Source organism: Pogona vitticeps, chromosome 2 (assembly GCF_051106095.1).
Source record: "Pogona vitticeps strain Pit_001003342236 chromosome 2, PviZW2.1, whole genome shotgun sequence".
Taxonomy (NCBI): Eukaryota; Metazoa; Chordata; class Lepidosauria; order Squamata; family Agamidae; genus Pogona; species Pogona vitticeps.
In genome coordinates this window covers 173,809,526-173,827,261 of record NC_135784.1, presented here as the reverse complement: position 1 = coordinate 173,827,261, position 17,736 = coordinate 173,809,526, and the positions used below count along the sequence as shown (strand labels likewise).

The following is a 17,736-nucleotide window of genomic DNA, read 5'->3' as shown; positions in this document are numbered from 1 at the left end:
TATGTATGATGAGGTGTAACCCATTTTTAAATCATCCTCATTAATATTCCTTGGATCGTTCAGAACCAAACATCACTGGTCCTGTTGGGATTGTGTGTTTGCTTAGCTCTACAAAACCATTTCCAGATGAGGCCTCTCTTTTGGATGGGAAACCAGATAATGGAAATGCAGGAGCAGAAAAGCCAAAGAGGTTGAGAGCTTTTTTTTAAATGGATGTACGTGAAGGAGGGGAATTAAAAAGGTAAAACTGCTCCTGGATTAGAACAGGAGTAAATATGACTCTTATTAAGGTGACTGCTTCTCCATAGTCAAAAAAAAGAGGAGGAAATCAGCCGGGGGGGGGGGGAGGCAAAAGAAGATACAGTACAGGTTTGCATAATATTTCTCACTGCTAATTTATAAGCGTGGATGCAAATTTTAAAAAGCAGTATCGTTCACCACAGCAGGGAAAACTGTAACCAGCTGATATTTACCCCCTATGGAAGCCCAGGTGCTTAGGCTTGGTGGGAAGCTACTGTAGAAGGCCTCTTCCTGCTTTCGCTTCTAGAGCAATATATCTTCTATGGAAGACCAATTCCCATTTCCTTGTGGAACAAACACTGGATGACGGGTCTAGCCACTGTTGTTGACACTGCACGATATTAGCTCTAGCGCACACCAAGTACAGTATTGACTTCTTTTGTTCGATTGAAGGGCTGGGTTTAGAATAAAGCGAGCTTGCCTCCCTCCCTGGACTCAACCCAGACCCTTGAAGTTTGCTCCTCGGAGCTGAAGCGGGCTTTCAATTATAAGATGAAGTAACCAAACTAGTTGCCAAGGTTTACAGCATGTGACCCAGGCCTGCAATTTAGCGCCATCCACATGAGCTGTGTAACAGTGTCGGACATAAATAATTAGGCTACGAGTCACACCTCAGGGATTATTGGACAGCAGGTCTCATTGCCCAGACATAGCTTCATTTTAATTTTTACAGAAAGGTAATTGAGTTACTCAAGGAAGGATAAAGGGATGGGAGTGGGGGTTATTTCGTTTAACGCTTCATTTCTCTTGCAGGCCACCAAAAAGGCAAAAGAGGTAGGTGGAGTTGGAGTGGTTATTTAACAAACACAAAAGAAGTTCTAACTTTGAGCCAGATGCCACCCAAAGAACATTATTTATTGATCATTTTGTTCTTTTATTAGATCTAGTCGGTCCAGCTCCACAAGAAAGCTACCTACCTCTTCACATATGGAAGGTGCTACCCTTTTAAGGACTGTGATGAGTTCAAAAGGTGAATAGGCATATTATAAGATCTAACACACATTCCTCAAACATTTCCAAGTAGTCATCTGAGGGTGTCAACATCAAAAGCTCCTGCCAATACTGTTTGACTGACTTCATGGTGCCTTACTGCTAGTTTTTTTTAAAGTAGCCATTAATGGAAGAAAAAGGTGCATAAATTTTATAAAGTGATACAGACGGACACCTTATGCTCTGCCATTAGTCCAGTTACAGAAAGATGGATTGGGGTGAAGAGTCAGTGCCACGTGGCTACAGATCCCATCATAAAAAGTTGAGAGGCAGACCATGTTTGCCCCCTTTAATTCCAGCACTGCCTTCCATCATCAAAACTTAGGTAGCCACTATACACCTAAACACCCTCTGAAATTTACCTCCTGATTTCATCTCCTAAGATACTTATAATAATAAGAAGGAGCAGTGTTAAAGATAGGTATCACTCTCCAGAGTCTCACAAAAGCAGCACAAATGACCGCAATCAGGGCCTCATACCTCCATTTAGAAAGAGAATCTCCTCTGTTCAAATGTACAACCAGTATCCTACTCAATATTTGTGTACTCAGTGAGTTCCAGGTACACACCTAGCACTATGTGAGATCATTATGTTTGCTTCTGCAATTGGAGTTCCATGTATGTAAATATCATTCAACCTCTACTTCTTGAAGGATAGGTCAAGCCATAGCTACTAGCCATGACAGATATATACATCTTTCAGTTGTGAAGACAGCTTGCTTCTGAATACCAGTTACTAAGTATTCATTGAGGCAGAAGACTGCTGTTGCAGCCATATGCTGCACGTACAGGCCACTGGTGGTTGGTCCCTTAGGCCAACCGAGGGACTGTCCACCTAGGCTCAAGTTTATTAGAAGCAGAAGGTTGGAACTCCAAGGGTGTTTCCTACGGGTGAACTCTTAGCCTCACACGTTGCTTGAGTGTGCTTGTCTGGGAGAGAAAAAGGAAGGAAGGAAGGAAGGAAGGAAGGAAGGAAGGAAGGAAGGAAGGAAGGAAGGAAGGAAGGAAGGAAGGAACGGACAGACGGACAGACGGACAGACGGACAGACGGACAGATGGACCACTGGCCAGCCGGCCGGCTGATGGATGGATGGATGCACAGAACCTTGCCTCAGGTAGCTAACTACTGCTTTCACCATCTTAGAACTATACTGCTGGAAAGCGCCCTATGGATCATGGAGTCCATCCCCTGTCAAGGAGGCACAGGGGGGCTAGCCTGTTCCAGAAAATTCTATTGCTGAGGGTTTTTTAAACATGCCTTTGATTAAATCTCTCCACTCATGAAACATCATGAGTTTTAAGCTTAGCTAATTATTAAATGTAGACCAGTGAAAATTATCAAGTTTAGTGAAAAACATTTAGAACAGAAATGGGCAAGACACACAATCTCAAATACTATCACATTCTGTTCATTATTAATGATTGTAGATAACTGAAGACACATGCAGTCTAATGCAACCTGCATTTTAGTGGTACATCTGTATTTAAGGTCAAAATCCAGGTTCATGGATATGACAGATTTGAGTTTTTCTTCTTGAAATTTAAAACGAGGAGTTTAACATTTGTGGTGAAATTCAGTCAGTCTGAACAAGTATTAATTTTTAAAGAAAAATATAATTTGATAGCATTTCTGGAATGACAAATATGTACTTGGAACATTTTGGTAGAATTTCAGTAGTATTCTTAGGTACTAAATGATGATGTGTCATTTAAATGTATGATACAGTTTGTTTTGCTTTTTCATGTTAAGTGGGAAAATAAACTATATAAAAACAGAGTTTAATGAAAAAAAAATTCAGATATGAGGGGGAAACATCCCCCTTCCCTTTAATACAACAAAACAATCCTATATATTTCCACTCAGAAGTGAAACGTATATAGAATTGTAGTCTATATTTGCACCTTAGCTCCCCCCTAGGACTTTTGTTCCAAGCTTTACACATTATTAGCATCCTATTTACTAATAGCAGACTCATTCTCCAAGTATGAATTCTTAAGCAGCCAAAATGAGACTAGCCTGACACAAGAGGAAAATATTAGTTTAAAATAAAACAAATCAAAACATTAAAATAAATCATAAATACATGAATCCATTTTGGGCTAGACAGAAAATACCATACCTTACATTGACCAGTGTAGTTATACATTCCTAGACTAAACGCAACAGCTGTAAAAGGGGCTAAACCCCCCACCCCAAACGCAGCAAGGTCCTGATAAATTTGTCTAGGCCTCTAAATACCCTCAGTTTGAGCGTTAATTTCTCTGAAACAGCAATTGACCAAGTGGCATTCAGCCAGTTTGAAATGCTAAGGTTGCCTCCCTGTTCAACTGTGCACAAACAATATTATGGCACCGCGGCTATGACATTCTCTACAGTGCCTGTGAATAGCCTGCAATAGATATTAGCAATGTGTGACACTCTGCAGGAAGAAGTTTGCTCTGAATTGTTTGTCTGAGGCTCTGGAAAGGAATTGCTCAGAGAAAGTTCCTCTGCTTGTTTTAATTTCACATAATTTTTAACCCCTAAATGACCTGCCTGCTCCTTCGATGATCAACTCTTTGCTTCATGTAAAGCTCCTGCACGTTTACATGCATGTGTGTCAAACTGACATGGCATCATAGGTTTTGTAGTCTGGGAGTTACATAAAATGTTTAGGGGCAAAGTGCACTTAAGATATCATTAGAAGCAAAAGTTCTCTTAAGAGGAATACTCCGGCAGTTTATTAAGGCAGGAGTTTGCCTCAATCTGTATTTTGCAGATTAGCTGGCTTTCTTCTGTAATTGGTTGCTTGGAAAGCACCATATGTGTTTGCATGACTGTATTGTATGTCTTATTGTATGTCTGATTGTATGTCTTATTTTTGAGGTCCATAACTTGGAAAATCGGCATGCTTGGCGGGATCACATGGGAAGAGAAGGAAACGCACACTCCTTTGCCGTATCATTGGACCTTGTAGTAGGGATATTTTGTGCTACAGGTACGCTTGGGTGTCATTTGGTTTGGTTAGATGATGAAGAATGCTTAAGGATTGGCATATTAAGAGAACACGTCAGTCATGTTTCTATAGATGTGTGGCAGGGTTATCAAAAGAATGAAAGATTTTGATATTTGCCATGACAATGTTTGGATCAAGGGAAGAAAATTCCAAGTCCCAATATGTAGCTCAAATTCTTTTTGTGTGTTTGTGTGGGAGTGCACAAATGTGGATCACAGTGTAATAGCAACCTGATTCTTATAAATCAAATTGAGTACATTTCTATCTGAGAAACAATATCAGTCCCCACCTTCTTTCAGCTCCGTGCTCCTTAAGGTGACAACATTCCCTTTTCTCTAATTTCTTGATTGTGAATCTTTCTCTCTCTCTCTTTCACACACACACACACACACACACACACACACACACACACACATTTCTTGATTGTGAATCTCTCTCTCTCTCTTTCACACACACACACACACACACACACACATTTCTTGATTGTGAATCTCTCTCTCTCTCTCTCTCTCTCTCTCTCTCACACACACACACACACACACACACACACACACACACACACACACACACACACACACACACAAGCTTGATGTCTTGGTTAAATCCAGACTTCTGCTGTCTATTTCTCCTCTGAGTGGCAGATCCTGCCCCCGCTACCCCAGACAGAGAAAGAGAATGAAAATCAGGCCAAGTGAAAGCCATGATATTTGCGAGCAAGGCCTTTCATTTTAATTGTGGTGTCTCTTTCGACCCACACCTCCAGCCTACTGCATGTGCTGATAATTATATTGAAATTAAAAGTCATAAAGAAATGGAAATGATTTGGGCCCTGTGAAAACAGTCCTCTCTTGTGCAGCATTATTCCACTTTATTTAACTGCAAAATGCCAAGCGTTGCTGTGTTAGTGGAAACTCTCTGGCATAATTGTCCCCGAGATGCCATTTCAACAGCCCCTCTGTTCCCCTCCGTGCATTACTGGTTTTTAGTTTGCTTATTTGAAAGTTACTGAAAGAGGGATATATTTTTTCCCAGACTTCTCCATTGCTTGCAGAGGCAAAGCAGGCTGATATTGTGGGCCTGCCTCCCTATGCACACTTAGCTGGGAGTAAGCCCTTATTGAACACAGTAAGTCTTACTTCAGAATAAAGAGGGACAGACTCAAGTTCCATAGAGATGGTTTACTGTCCAACATATCTTGCACGCTAAAATAACAAGATGGAAAGGACAGGGAGCCCTCTGTTTTTACAGAAGACAAAAGTTCTGCTTCTCATGGGTATAAGGGCAACTTGTGGGTCAAGTGTCTCACCTTGAAATTTCAAGAGGGAGCTGCAGCTCAAATCTTAATCAGCCTGGGCATGGGACAATCATAAATGATACTGCAATTCTCTGCTTCTATACAGCCTTATCATGAGTGGACAAGACTCACTGGAAAAGACAGCCGTGTAAGGAAAAGCTGAAGGCAGTAGGAAAAGAAGACCGTATACAAGAAGGATGGGCTCCTTAAATAAAGCCACAGCTTTGTTTTTGCAAGACCTGAGCAGAGCTGTTATTGATAGAACATTTTGGGGTGGGGGGTGTTTGTGACTAATCCATAGGATCACTCTAAGCCAGAAGCAGTTTGACAACATATAGCCACAACATCTTATGGTAGAATCCATAGCTCAAGGAATATACAAAAAATATATATAAAATGCAAATTTTTAGGGAGAATACATTTCCAAATACTTTCTGATGAGAAAGGATCATACAGTATGTATTTATGTATGATGTGTATTTACTAATTGAAAAACAGACTGTTGTGGAAATGGAACGGGACAGACTTACTGAGAACATATTACTGATGAATACCTGTACATGCAAGAGGAACACAAGCTAGAAACAGACTGATCTGATTGTTGTTGATCTGCCTTATGCCTAGAAACATTTTACTGACAGGTGGACAAGGGCTTTCAGGCAGTGTATAGATAGTCATTGTATAAGACTTCTGGGTCTCCCCCTTGTGATACTTAGTAGGCATCCTTCAGTCTCGAGAGACTATGGTAATGTGCTCTGTATGGAGATCTTGGAACAGCGTCTAGTGTGGCTGAGGAAGCCAATTCAAGAGTGACAATCCCTTCCACACTGAAGACAAAGACAATCTGTCCCCTGTCCAGCTCCTGGATTTTGCTGCTTTCGGGACTGCCTCTTTGCCTCAGCCTGCTGGACAAGGGTTTCTTCAAATTGGGAGAGGCCATGATGCACCGCATGCCTCCAGGCTGTTGATACTTGATTTAATATCTGTTACAGTGAAAAAAAGTAAACGATGCCTTCCCTCATCAAAGAAGCACTAGTAAGAGTTGAGGAGGAAAATGTTCTGTCCTGCAGGCATCTGTCCTGCAGGCATTGAGGAGAGCAACATAAGATGAGGAGATTCAATTTTAGTATCCTCTTTTGTGGCTTTACGAAAACAACTTTGCAGCATTTTTATTATGAGCTTTAATTCACATTAAACATGAAGGTTCTTCCCTAGGATGGTAAAAGCCAGACTGACACTGTTCTCTTAGTGAGAGTGTATATCAGGGGTGGTGAATCTCTGGCCTTCTATATGTTTTGGTCCTTTCTTTTAAAAGCACTATCAATTCCTTTCCAACTTACAGGGACCCCAATAGGGTTTCCTAGGCATGTGGGAGATGTTCCCAGCTTAGTTTATAATTGCCACCTCCCAGTGAGTTTCCAGGACCATGTAGGGATTTGAACTCAGCCCTCTTGAGACCCAGTCCTTCACTCTCTCCACTACACCATGTCAGTCCATGTTTGGTCTAGTACTCCCTCAATCTCTTGTATTTGGCTGTGCTGAGTAGGGTTTCAAGGAGTTTCAGGCTATAACATATGGAAGGACCAAATCAAAATTTCCAAGACATGTTCAGAACTAGGGCCAGCTGGCATGTACTGGAATGGGGGGATAGCAAAGCAAGTGTTCAATGAAGACCAATGACCTGGGGAGGGAGAGGCATTCATCCCATAGGCATCTCCTCACCAACCCAACTCCACTCCTGTCTGCACAGCTTTCCTTATCTCAGAAACTCACCATAGCCGAGGACTGGTGTGGCTTGCTGCAGACAAGACGGGGCCTCTTCCGTCTTCATTTTCCAGGCCTGACAGCAGAAGGTGGGCCTGCCAAGGTGGAGGAGAAGACACTCAGTTCATCATAAAAACAGAAGAGATTAGGGGCCAGAGAGACTGATGGTCACTGCCGTTCTTCAATGGGATGGAGAAGGAGGAGGAGAGGAAAGATTTGACCCCTGTTTCCTGCCTTCTCAACTACTTGCCAACCAGGAACCTCCCCAGGTACTCCAGATCATCTCGGGGTACTTTCTTGGAAGACTTGCTTTCATCAAGTGGGCAGAGTGGGCAGATTGTCGAGCCACAGAACATCAGCAAGTCTAATGGCTGTGTGCTGCCACAGAACTGGGCAAAGTGGGGCTCTCCAGGTGTGGGTGGGCTTAATTCCCCCCATCCCCATCCCTAGCAAGCACAGGGAATTTGTAGAAATGGCAGGCATTGGACATCCCATCCAGAAGGCCAGGTGTGCCATCAACACTGGAAGTTGGCCACGCTTTGCCTTCCATATCCAATCTACTACAGAATGGATATGGAATCTGAAGCCTTCCTGGCAGTGCTGGTCTATCACCCCTAGTATCTCTGACCACTGGCTGAGGCTGATAGGAACCGGAGCTCAACAACAACTACAAGTCTACAACAGTCTAACCGTGGACTTATATATCGCCCCATAGCGCTACAAGCACTCTCCGGGCGGTTGACAATTTTAATTATACAGGCTACACATTGCCCCCCCCCAGCAAGCTGGGTACTCATTTTACCGACCTTGGAAGGATGGAAGGCTGAGTCAACCTTGAGCCGGCTACCTGGGATTTGAACCCCAGGTTGTGAGCACAGTTTTAGCTGCAGTTTTAACAGGCAAGGTTGCCTAACTGCTCTCCCACAACTGAATCTCCAAAAGGGTTCTCCAATACTGTACATGTGTTCTTGGAGGCTTTCATGATCCGATGGTTGTTGTGGATTTTTTTCAGGCTGCTTGGCCATGTTCTGGAACATGTGTTCCAGGACATGGCCAAACAGCCCGAAAAACCCACAACAACCATTTTTCGAAAACAAACAGAACACTCCAACTACATCCTTTCTCAGAGGATAGGAGATTGGCACTTGCTTCTCAGGGAAAAGAACAGAACAAAGGAGAAAGAACAAAGGGACAGAGAGGAGAAGGGAAAACATGTTGGAGGTTGACAATTACAAACGTTTACAATTAATACCAAATATGTGACTTCGATGTTTTCATTGAAGAAAAGGGACACTGAATATGCCCAGAAACATTTCTTTATAATTAACCTGTAATATGTTAGGCCTGGATCCTAGCAGTGAATGGAAATGTCTCATAAGATTCCATTTGGAATGAGATTTTGTTCAGTTAGAATGAACTCGAATTAAAATAATAGAGGTCTCCGTGGGTGGCTGGAGTTCTAATACAGTTATAATATATCTTGATGTCCCCAGTATATAGGAAGGAAGGAGCTCCCTCTTGGCCTGTCCTTTCCCTATTTTCCTGCCCAGGGAACACATGTACATACATTGCTTGCCCATGATTCAAATTTCACTGGGAATAATGACAAATAGTTTAGGTACTTTCCCCCAAAATCTTGATATTGCTTAGCCCTGCTCCATGACAAAAGGTCCAGCCAATGAAACAAAGTCATATGTGGTCAGATCCAGGGGGTGCCAACTGATCAGAGAAAACAAAAACAATCTGTTTCTGTGTTTTATTAACAGTTTGATTAGCAGAAATCAGCAAGTGAGTCTTTTCATAGCCTGGGGGCAGAGATCCTCACCTCCAAATACCTAAATGACAAGCTGCTGTCTCTGGTAAATTAGGTGGCAATGCTGTTGAGACTATCACAGGCCTTAAGTTTTGCAAAACTTTTTAAAAAACAAACAAACTGGGTCACATCATTGGTAGTGTTGCCTTTTGCTCTGCTGGGCTTGATAGCTGTCACGATTTTGTAAAGCAAAACTTCTGCTAGGAGCAAGTGTACCTAAAATAAGTGTTTGATCACATAAATTAAGGATGATAGTCCCAAATTCTTATAACCACCTTAATTTAATAGGTAGCCTACATTAGACAACACTCTCTTAGCTTTCTTTTTCACAACTGGAGCATCACAATGATATCTAAAGTGGCCAATCTCTGTAGCTTGAGAGACGCAGGAATATGCTCATCGTGTGTCTCAGCACACTGAGCTAATGACCCCCTCCTCATTTCTGCACGTCAGTCTGTTTATTGGTTGTCTCCCTTCTTCAGATCCCAAGCTTCTGGCAGCCAAATATTCCAGAATTAAAATGATGCCTTTCTTTCCCTCTTACATCTTCTGAAAGTTTCCCTTTTCATAGCATGCAAAATCATGAATTAAACTACTTCCACCCTCTCTGTTCCTGTGTGCATCCCTGTTCTGGACATGCCTTCTGGCCAAAAAGGTGACAGATCCAGACCTGGAACTCATACAGAAATGCAACAAACAGTGTCCTTGGAAAGTGAGTGGGTCTTTTCAGTTGGAAGGTCTGAATGATGCATTGTCAACCCCACCAAAGGCAAGGCAGGATCACTCATTCACACTGATTTACACAGAGAGAAAAGCAGCTTGGAAGCAGGCAAGGCAGGGCGGGCCCTATCATGAGGCAGATGCCTAAGGATCTGATGGTGGGTGATGCTGCCATCTGACTGTGGTAGTGTTGCACTATTTTCTCCTTTCTCAGGCAGCAAATTGCCTTAGGAAAGTCTCAAGATGTAGCCAGGACACTCAATTCACAGCAGCATGCAGATGAGGAGCTAGAGGAAAGATTGGGGATGAGAACCAAGCCCAGAGAAATTTTAGAGAAAAGGAAACAATCCGGCTGCAGAGGACAACTCTATAGCTTTCGGTTCTATCGGGTTAAAGCTGCAACCCTGGATTCGTTTTGCTGTGATCCAACCTACTGAACTTGGAGGATTTACTTCTGTGTAGACACCACATGCAAAGCATAAAAGAGAGATGGTGCAATGTAGCGGAAAGAGGACCAGCCTTGGATTGAGGAGGACTTGTTTTAAACATTCTCCCAGCCAAGGATGGATTAAGACATGTCAAGACCTTAACAAGGCTGGGTTTCAAAGGCCTCATGGCTTTAACCCAACATGTATTTTATTCTTGCATTTTGGGAAAGGCAACTTAGAGACCCCTCAAAACATGAAGCCTGAGGCTTTCACTTAGCCTTGAAGCTCACTGGATAAATATGGGAGAGTCCTGGTCTCTGAGCCTCACTCACCTCAAGGATCATTGCAAATATGAAATAGGAAGAAGGAGAGCCATGTACTCTATGTCTCCTTGAGTATTTTAAGGTGAAAGTGGATACAAATGTACACCGTTAACAAAATAACTAACAATGAAGGTCTTAGGCTGCAATCTTACAGTATTTATCTGAAATGAAGCCTCATCCAACTCAGTGGCATTTCCTTTGAAATAGTTACATCTTTAGTACGGCATGAAGGTTATTTACTTTCATCAGTTATTCCTGCATTGTTAGAGAAATGCAGGGATAAAAATTTAAATTCTGGAAAAGGAGGTGTGGGTTGGAAGGAGAGATGGGAGCAGAGCAGGGGCCTCCACAGAAATCCAAGTTTCGGGAGGGAATGATATCTCTGGTTTGTTGATATGACTGTAGTTTTTACCTGTGTATATATTTAAAGACATGCCAAGTTTATAATAGTAATAATCTTAGAACTGGAAAGGAACTCTGTGGCTCACCCAGTCCAACCCCTGTCAAGGAGGTACAGTGGGGAATTGAACCCCCAAAGGCTGGGTCCTAAATCACGGAGCTGTAGGATTGAGAAGGACAAGGGACCTCTGCGCCGCCCCCCCCCCCCCAAGCGTTTGTTAACACAGAGGATGATCTGTGTTAGCTGATCCCCCGTTCGAGAACAACATGGGCCACGAGTACCAGTGGTTATTCTAAGATTCACGTTACTTCTACGTCAGGAATCCATTGCGTACCTGTTCAGATCTGGAGACGTATAGATAAAAATAAATTCGGAGAGGAAGGAGATTTAAAAAGGGCTTCCCAGAGTCTGCCAGAAGAACGGGCGCGAGAGCCGTTTCTTAAGGGAACCCCGGAGCAAATCAGAACGTTGCAAGTAGCAACGTTCCAACGTAACGATGCCCATCAAAGGCCGAGAGTTTCTGTTGTAGCGATCGTTCGAATACGGCGATGCTCGTTGCTCGCCAACGTTTTCACAACCCAAGCCTCCGCTCGACTCCTCGATGTAAGTAAATCCGATCTCGAGCCCCTTGTATCAATGACACAAACATCTTCTATTTTGATTTTGACTGAGATAATTATACCTCCTAAACTAGAAGATGATGGTGGTTCTTTTATTAATAGGTCTGCCAGAAGTAGAGCTGAAAAAAGTTCAAAATGATGTTCTTCAAAGACTTCGCTGATAACAAAAGCAGATTCTGTGTTCTTTAATCCATCCTTGGTTTGATCGTTTTAAAGCGAAGGATTATTATTATTTTTTTATATTGCGCAGTTTCCAAATCTTTTGCCAATTATATAAAGAGAGGGCTCTTTTTTTTGCATTTTTGTATTGTTAGAAAATAGCAGTAGGGCTATTCCTTCGGGTTTTTGACCACCGTCTTCCACTATTATATTATCAAAGTGGAGAACCTACTTAAAGCCGAGTTTATCTTCGGGTTAATTCATTGGGCCGAAATGGACTCAATTTTCGAGTGAAATGAATTTTGATATCTTTTGTTTGTTCAGGCCTTTTCTATTTTATTAAGGGCAGATCCGTCTAAATGACAAACAGGAGGAAAAAAAAGGCTTCCCATATCACATTATACAATGCCTGGTATAAAAATATCCTGTAACGTAAACCCCGTTGAACGCTGTGCGCCTTACTTCTGAGTAAACAGGATGCTGTAGATTTACACTATGTGCTGAAAACACGCAACACGCATCTTAACAACCATGCCCAGAACGCAATCAAGACCGTTTGAATAGGTCCCTACACTTACGTGTGTTTGCCAGGCTTATAAAACCGCCTTTTAGCAAACGGGTTCGAGGCGGATAATCCACATTTTAAATGCAGGCGCATATATTGGTGGTGAATACAGGAGTAGGAAATTCCAGACTGAAATCCCCAGTTTACCATGAAATTCCTTTGCGAGTTGGAAGCTTCCAGTATCTCTCAACCTAGCCGACCTCGCGGGGGTGTTGTGAGGCCAAAAGGGAACGGGGAAAACCTTACCTACTGCTTTGAACTCCTCCGAAGAACGGTTGGATCATGGTTTACAAAGCAGCGAAGAGATAAGCGAGTAAATCGCACTTAGGATTTTTATATAGGACCTCATCCTAACACTGGTGGCTTACCAGAATAATCAAACGACGCATTCTTCATAAACATTAGACGAAAGAAGAGAGTCCAAAAAATCCAGTTACAACAGAAGAATGGTTTTTGAAGTCCTCGACACCGGATGGTAACAAAAGGTGTTTCTCTCTAAGGCCTGTCTCTCCTTTTTGTTACTAATGCTGTTCTAATAGCGCAAGTACATCTTATCGATTCTACTCCAATAGATCCCGGTGAGTTTAGGGGGGGGGGTTAAGTTAAAGGGCAGGGTCTGTCTCAGGAAAACTCATAAAACGCGATCGCACGACTTCCTCTTCATAGGCAATCAAATGGATCTTAGTTTACCTCGCAATAGATTGGCAGAATCGCCCGTCCCTCTGAGAATTTGCCCTCAGATTCACGGATACCTTGTGGTCCTGGACAAAGGCGCGTTAGCTGCGATCCATTTCTTTGAAAACTTGGATATTTCCTGTTAATCACCTTCGGTCGTTACTATTAGCGCGTAAACAGCCTATACCGAATTATTAGTCCCAGCTAGAATCCCTGGGATTTACTTAAATGTTGCGAGCCATTCACGCCATGCATCTACTCTGTCCGGAAGGTAAAATTCGGTTTAGCTGCAACTCCTTCGCACTTCATTTGAGAATAACCAAAGTTATTTTAACTCCTTCAGTTTCTATAACTGGGCGAGGGCTTGACCAAATAAATAACAAATAAATGTTTAAAACTCGAGAATAGAAAACAGTTTTATATCCGTAGTGGTACAGTACTTCCGTCTGCGTCGGAAGGGATAGGAAGGGCTGAAGTTATGGCACATTTTTATTTTTAAAAATGTTCCTTTCTCCGCAAGTACAGTAAATTGACTGTCCGGGGTTCACGGGGGACACCTGACTTTTTAGGTATGTTGCTCTAAAAAGGCCAGGTGAAGCCTTGTCGCCCGAACCATAAATGACACACACCGACACGAGTTTACTTCTTCAAAGTGTAAATGAAGCCCTCAGCGTCCCTTTGCGACGCTGCTTTCAGAGTAACGCAGCCAGGTTACGTTCCATGATTTTTAAAAAAGGGAGCGTTTCATCCATAAAAATATATATTCTGCTGAAATCTATGAGAAGCTGCAGTCTGAACCTCTTGGGTTTTTACTCGGAGATAGAGGCCACCCCGTGCAACTGAACTTTTGCAAGGTGATCTGCCGTCAAGTAGCGTCGGACGTCTGGCGACCCTAACAGGGTTTCCGAAGTATGAGAGGGGCATTTCAGGAGTGGTTTGATCGGTTTCCCACACACCCCGCGTGAATTTCCCGGGCGGAGCGGGGAAGCGAACCCAGGTCTCCCGTGTCTTCACTTTCTCTGTTACACCACTTTGGCTCCTACCTCTTTAGTTCCGAGTTAATATATCTAGGATAGAAAGGTTAAACGGGTATCGTTTGGACCGGATCGTGCCCCAGTTTAGTGCCCTCCTGGAGATGAACCCAAGAATGATATGAATTGTCGGTACAAAAACGTTTATTTGGGGGTTGTCGCTAATTTCGATACGACTTTCCTAACCCTAGCTATATAAAGCGCGGGAGGCTAATGTTGAAATATACGCACAACCGCCTCAACTTAGTAGAGTTTATGGCTAGTCAAATCTCAGCCACCGAAGGAATCACCGCTCTAATTTACGCGCTGCCTCGGCAAAAGGCGCTTCTAACGGTGCCGTTACAGGTGTGATCGCCGACAGAGGCGTGAGTCGTGGGAAGTCTGGTGGATCGACTCCTCTTACGTCGGAGAAAGTGGATTTTGCCCAGAAAAAGCTCACATTAAAATATTACCGTTAGGCTCTAACCTGCCACAACTTTTTTATTTTTTTAAAAAAATCTTTTATTTTGGCCTGATAACACTCTTCTAAAATTCTAAATTTGTCCTTACATTCTCGCAGCCCCCCCCCCCGGGCAAAGTATCACCTCACTCCCCGCCCCAAATGAAGCCCTGGAATGTAGAGAAAGCATATCTGGGATAGGGAACAATTCTCCAGAGACGTGGGAAACCCCTCGTGCACCATTTCCCCCGTATTTTGTGTTTTAACCACAGAAGAAGAAAGAAAAAGCCGCCGTCGATTTTACGGCTCCGGATAAAGCCGCTTAAGGATCGCAGCCGAGGTCCTCACCTTCCTCATTGGGGGTGGAAAAAAAGACCACACCCTCTCCTACTAGCTACGCTGAAACAACCGAAGTTCACGCAAAATAAAGTAAGAGCGGAAGATCTTAAAATCCTTGCGCGTTTTTCTTGGGGGGGGGCGCGGCGGGGGCGGGAATAGGACAAAACAACCCCTAGGACAAAACTCCGAAGATTTTTAAATACCATTCTATAAGGTTCACTCTCTGCCCCTCTCCATCTCGGTATTCAAATATATCTGTTTTGAAGGAGGAACTATTTTATGATAAACCTTTCCAACCTTGTCAGCTACACGTGAAGTGATTAACCTTACAGGGCGACAGGGATCGTCTTTTTTTGTTTGTTTGTTTGTTTGTTTGTTTTTTGCATCCGTCCTGATCATAGCCGAAATCCTGTTATAAGTCGCCTCTGGAGGAGGCCTATTAAATGATTGGGGACTAAGTTCCACTGATTCACCGGACCCGTGGGTTTCAGCCATGATATTGCGCTTTCACAGTCCGGGTCCTAAGCGTTCTCTTTCGAATTTTCACTGAGAAACTGAGTTTAAAGGAAGCTATGGGGGAGGGGGACCCACTCCTAATACTGATGACCCTTCAAAAACCTTTATACCTTTATCGATAGAACAGGGTCTCCTTTCGCTCCTCCAGTTATCCACAGCACCAACTCTACGGTTTACCTTACCCCCCCTCCATCCACCCGCCACTTCCCTTCCTTTTACGCTTTAGACAAGCGATACCCAAGGCGAAGCCTTCTCAGATACGAAGCCCGTTCGAATTTCGGCAGGAGACGCCAGCGCTGGCCGAAACCTGTGCTACTGGGCATTGGAAAGCGCTTTAACGGTGGGGTGCATGAGGGCCGGCCTATGGCAGGCTGCCGCCTGAGGCAGAACAGCAGCGGGTGCCCCCCCTCCCCGACCCACCGAAGGCAAGGCGCGTAAAGTCCCCGAAGTTGGCCGAGTGAGGTCTGCGAAAGTCACAGAACGTCCCACTAGGGCTATTTAGAGTTGTAAACATACAAGGGGGAGAGAATATCGCGGCACCAAAATAAATGATTTTTTTTTTAAAAAAATCTATCTTCTTTTTATGGGACCCCGAGATGCTGTTGCTTGAGGCGGCCGCCGGGCTATTTCTGACTCTCGGGTCAAGCCTATCTGGTGCCCGCCGCTCGAAAGGAAGACCCATTGACTGAAACTAAAGTTATTGCTTTAAAAAGAAAAAGAGAGAGAGAGAGAGAGAGAGAGAGAGAGAGAGAGAGAGAGTGATTGGCGTTTTTCCCTTTAGAAAACCTGACCAAACCAATGGCTTTTGCCAGGTTCTCCCACGGGTTGGCATTACAGGGACGTCTCCTAGCACATTTACGACTAACAGATTTATTATCATTATCACTTGAACGTCCTTGGGTTGCAACTTCCAGGCAGTGACGCTTCCAGGCCCAACTGGAGAAGAAATCCCATGAAATACAACGAGGCTTACTTTCAAGGGAAGGTGCTTATTAGGGTATCTGCAAGCTCTATAATTGACGTTGTTGTGCAGAATGTAGGAATCCTGTTGGATCAACCCTACCCGGGACTGCAGGATCCAATACTTTGTTTCCGCCCCCCCCCAAGGGCCGAGTGAGCACCCCCAGGCTGCGACGTGACCGGATGGCAACCGTCGACCTCCTGCCGCTTCTCAGCAGATGACATTCGGATACACTACCTTGGTTGCTGGAGGTTCTAAATCGCCGTTAACTAATCTCGGTCATCGGTTGACCGATCTCTTTTTACCTTTGCTTAAATCTTTTTTTTTAAGCCAGTGGCTAACCCCACATCTCATCTCCACGACGATGAAGTTGGTGCAGTTTACGCTGGACTCCCTTCTGTGCCCAGATCCTACCGACAGACAATTTCTTTGATTTGAAACCACCCCCACCTCCACCCTCAAATCTGGTGGTAGAAGTGGAGGAAGACCAACCTCATCCGTAGGATGCAACCCAAGAGATGAGAAAAGGATGAGAGACGCGCCTTCTTCCTCGACAACCGGAAAGTCACCGGCTGCCTCTTCCAACCCAGCGTTCAGAAATCTTTCAATCGTCAATTAAAGGAAGGGATGGGGTGGGGGAGAGAGCTGGAACCAGTGCCCATATGGAGGTGAGGAATTAATCGCTCCCAATTGACCATACCAGTCGATTCCCTACCGTCCACCTCCAACCCCAGGCCGGGGACGGGAGTCCAAGCCCACCTCGCCCCTCCTGGACTGAAGCTCGCCTCCTTAGCTCGCCAGCGCGTCGACCCTGGCCAGATCCGTCGGGATCGCCCTCGCGGGGAGATCCAGAGGCGAGCCCTCCAGGAACCTCCCTCAACAGACCCCCGACCCCCCCACCCCAGCGACCCCCCCCCCCCCAGCCCAGGCGCAGCCGTTCGGTCGGAAGGCTGACCGATCTCTCCACAGATCCCGAAGCAACCCCCCCCCCCGGTCACCTACCCGGCTCCGTGGCTGTTCTCCCCCTCTCTGCTAGTCCCGTCTGCCTTCAGCTGTGGAGGAGAGGTGGGGAGAGGAGTTGCAGGAGGAAAGGAGGAGGAGGAGGAGGAGGAGTGGGAAGATGAGGGGGAGCCGGGAGGGGGGCCTCCCCCCGGCTATTGTCTAAAGCTTGCCTCGGTGGGAAGCGGGGGGGGGGAATTCGGAGTGAATCCTCTCTAGACACAACAAGTGGCGCGTTAGGAAAGGTGCTGCGCAGCCCCCGCCGGCCCGCCCTCCTCTCTGCCGCCGCTCGCGTATCATTTAGGGTGCTTGGAAGGGAGAGAACAAGTCAACCCACCACCCTGCGATCTTATGGACGCTTGCTTGGGTGCCATCGAGGGGTGACTCCCGAGGAAACGCGCCTC

General features: G+C 44.6%; 1 protein-coding gene and 1 long non-coding RNA gene across 3 annotated transcripts in view; one reads left to right on the top strand and one right to left on the bottom strand.

Moving 5' to 3' along the window:
- The window catches only part of LOC110071748 (LIM homeobox transcription factor 1-alpha), a 93,112-nt gene extending 75,681 nt beyond the window's left edge, over positions 1–17,431 (bottom strand). Inside the window, exons 1-2 of one of the 2 annotated variants that reach the window (XM_072991275.2) lie at positions 17,336–17,431; positions 7,354–7,439 (exon numbers count right to left, since the gene is read on the bottom strand). In XM_072991275.2, coding sequence (XP_072847376.1) covers positions 7,354–7,411 — 58 coding nt within the window. In that variant the 5' untranslated portion in view covers positions 7,412–7,439; positions 17,336–17,431. The remainder of the gene's footprint in view (positions 1–7,353; positions 7,440–17,335) is intronic. The other variant, XM_072991274.2, reaches the window with a different exon arrangement.
- Positions 2,043–6,606, top strand: LOC144587086 (uncharacterized). The gene is made up of 3 exons (XR_013542251.1): positions 2,043–2,405; positions 4,157–4,268; positions 5,687–6,606. It is a non-coding gene; the product is annotated as an uncharacterized LOC144587086 (long non-coding RNA).
- Positions 17,432–17,736: the final 305 nt, after the last annotated feature.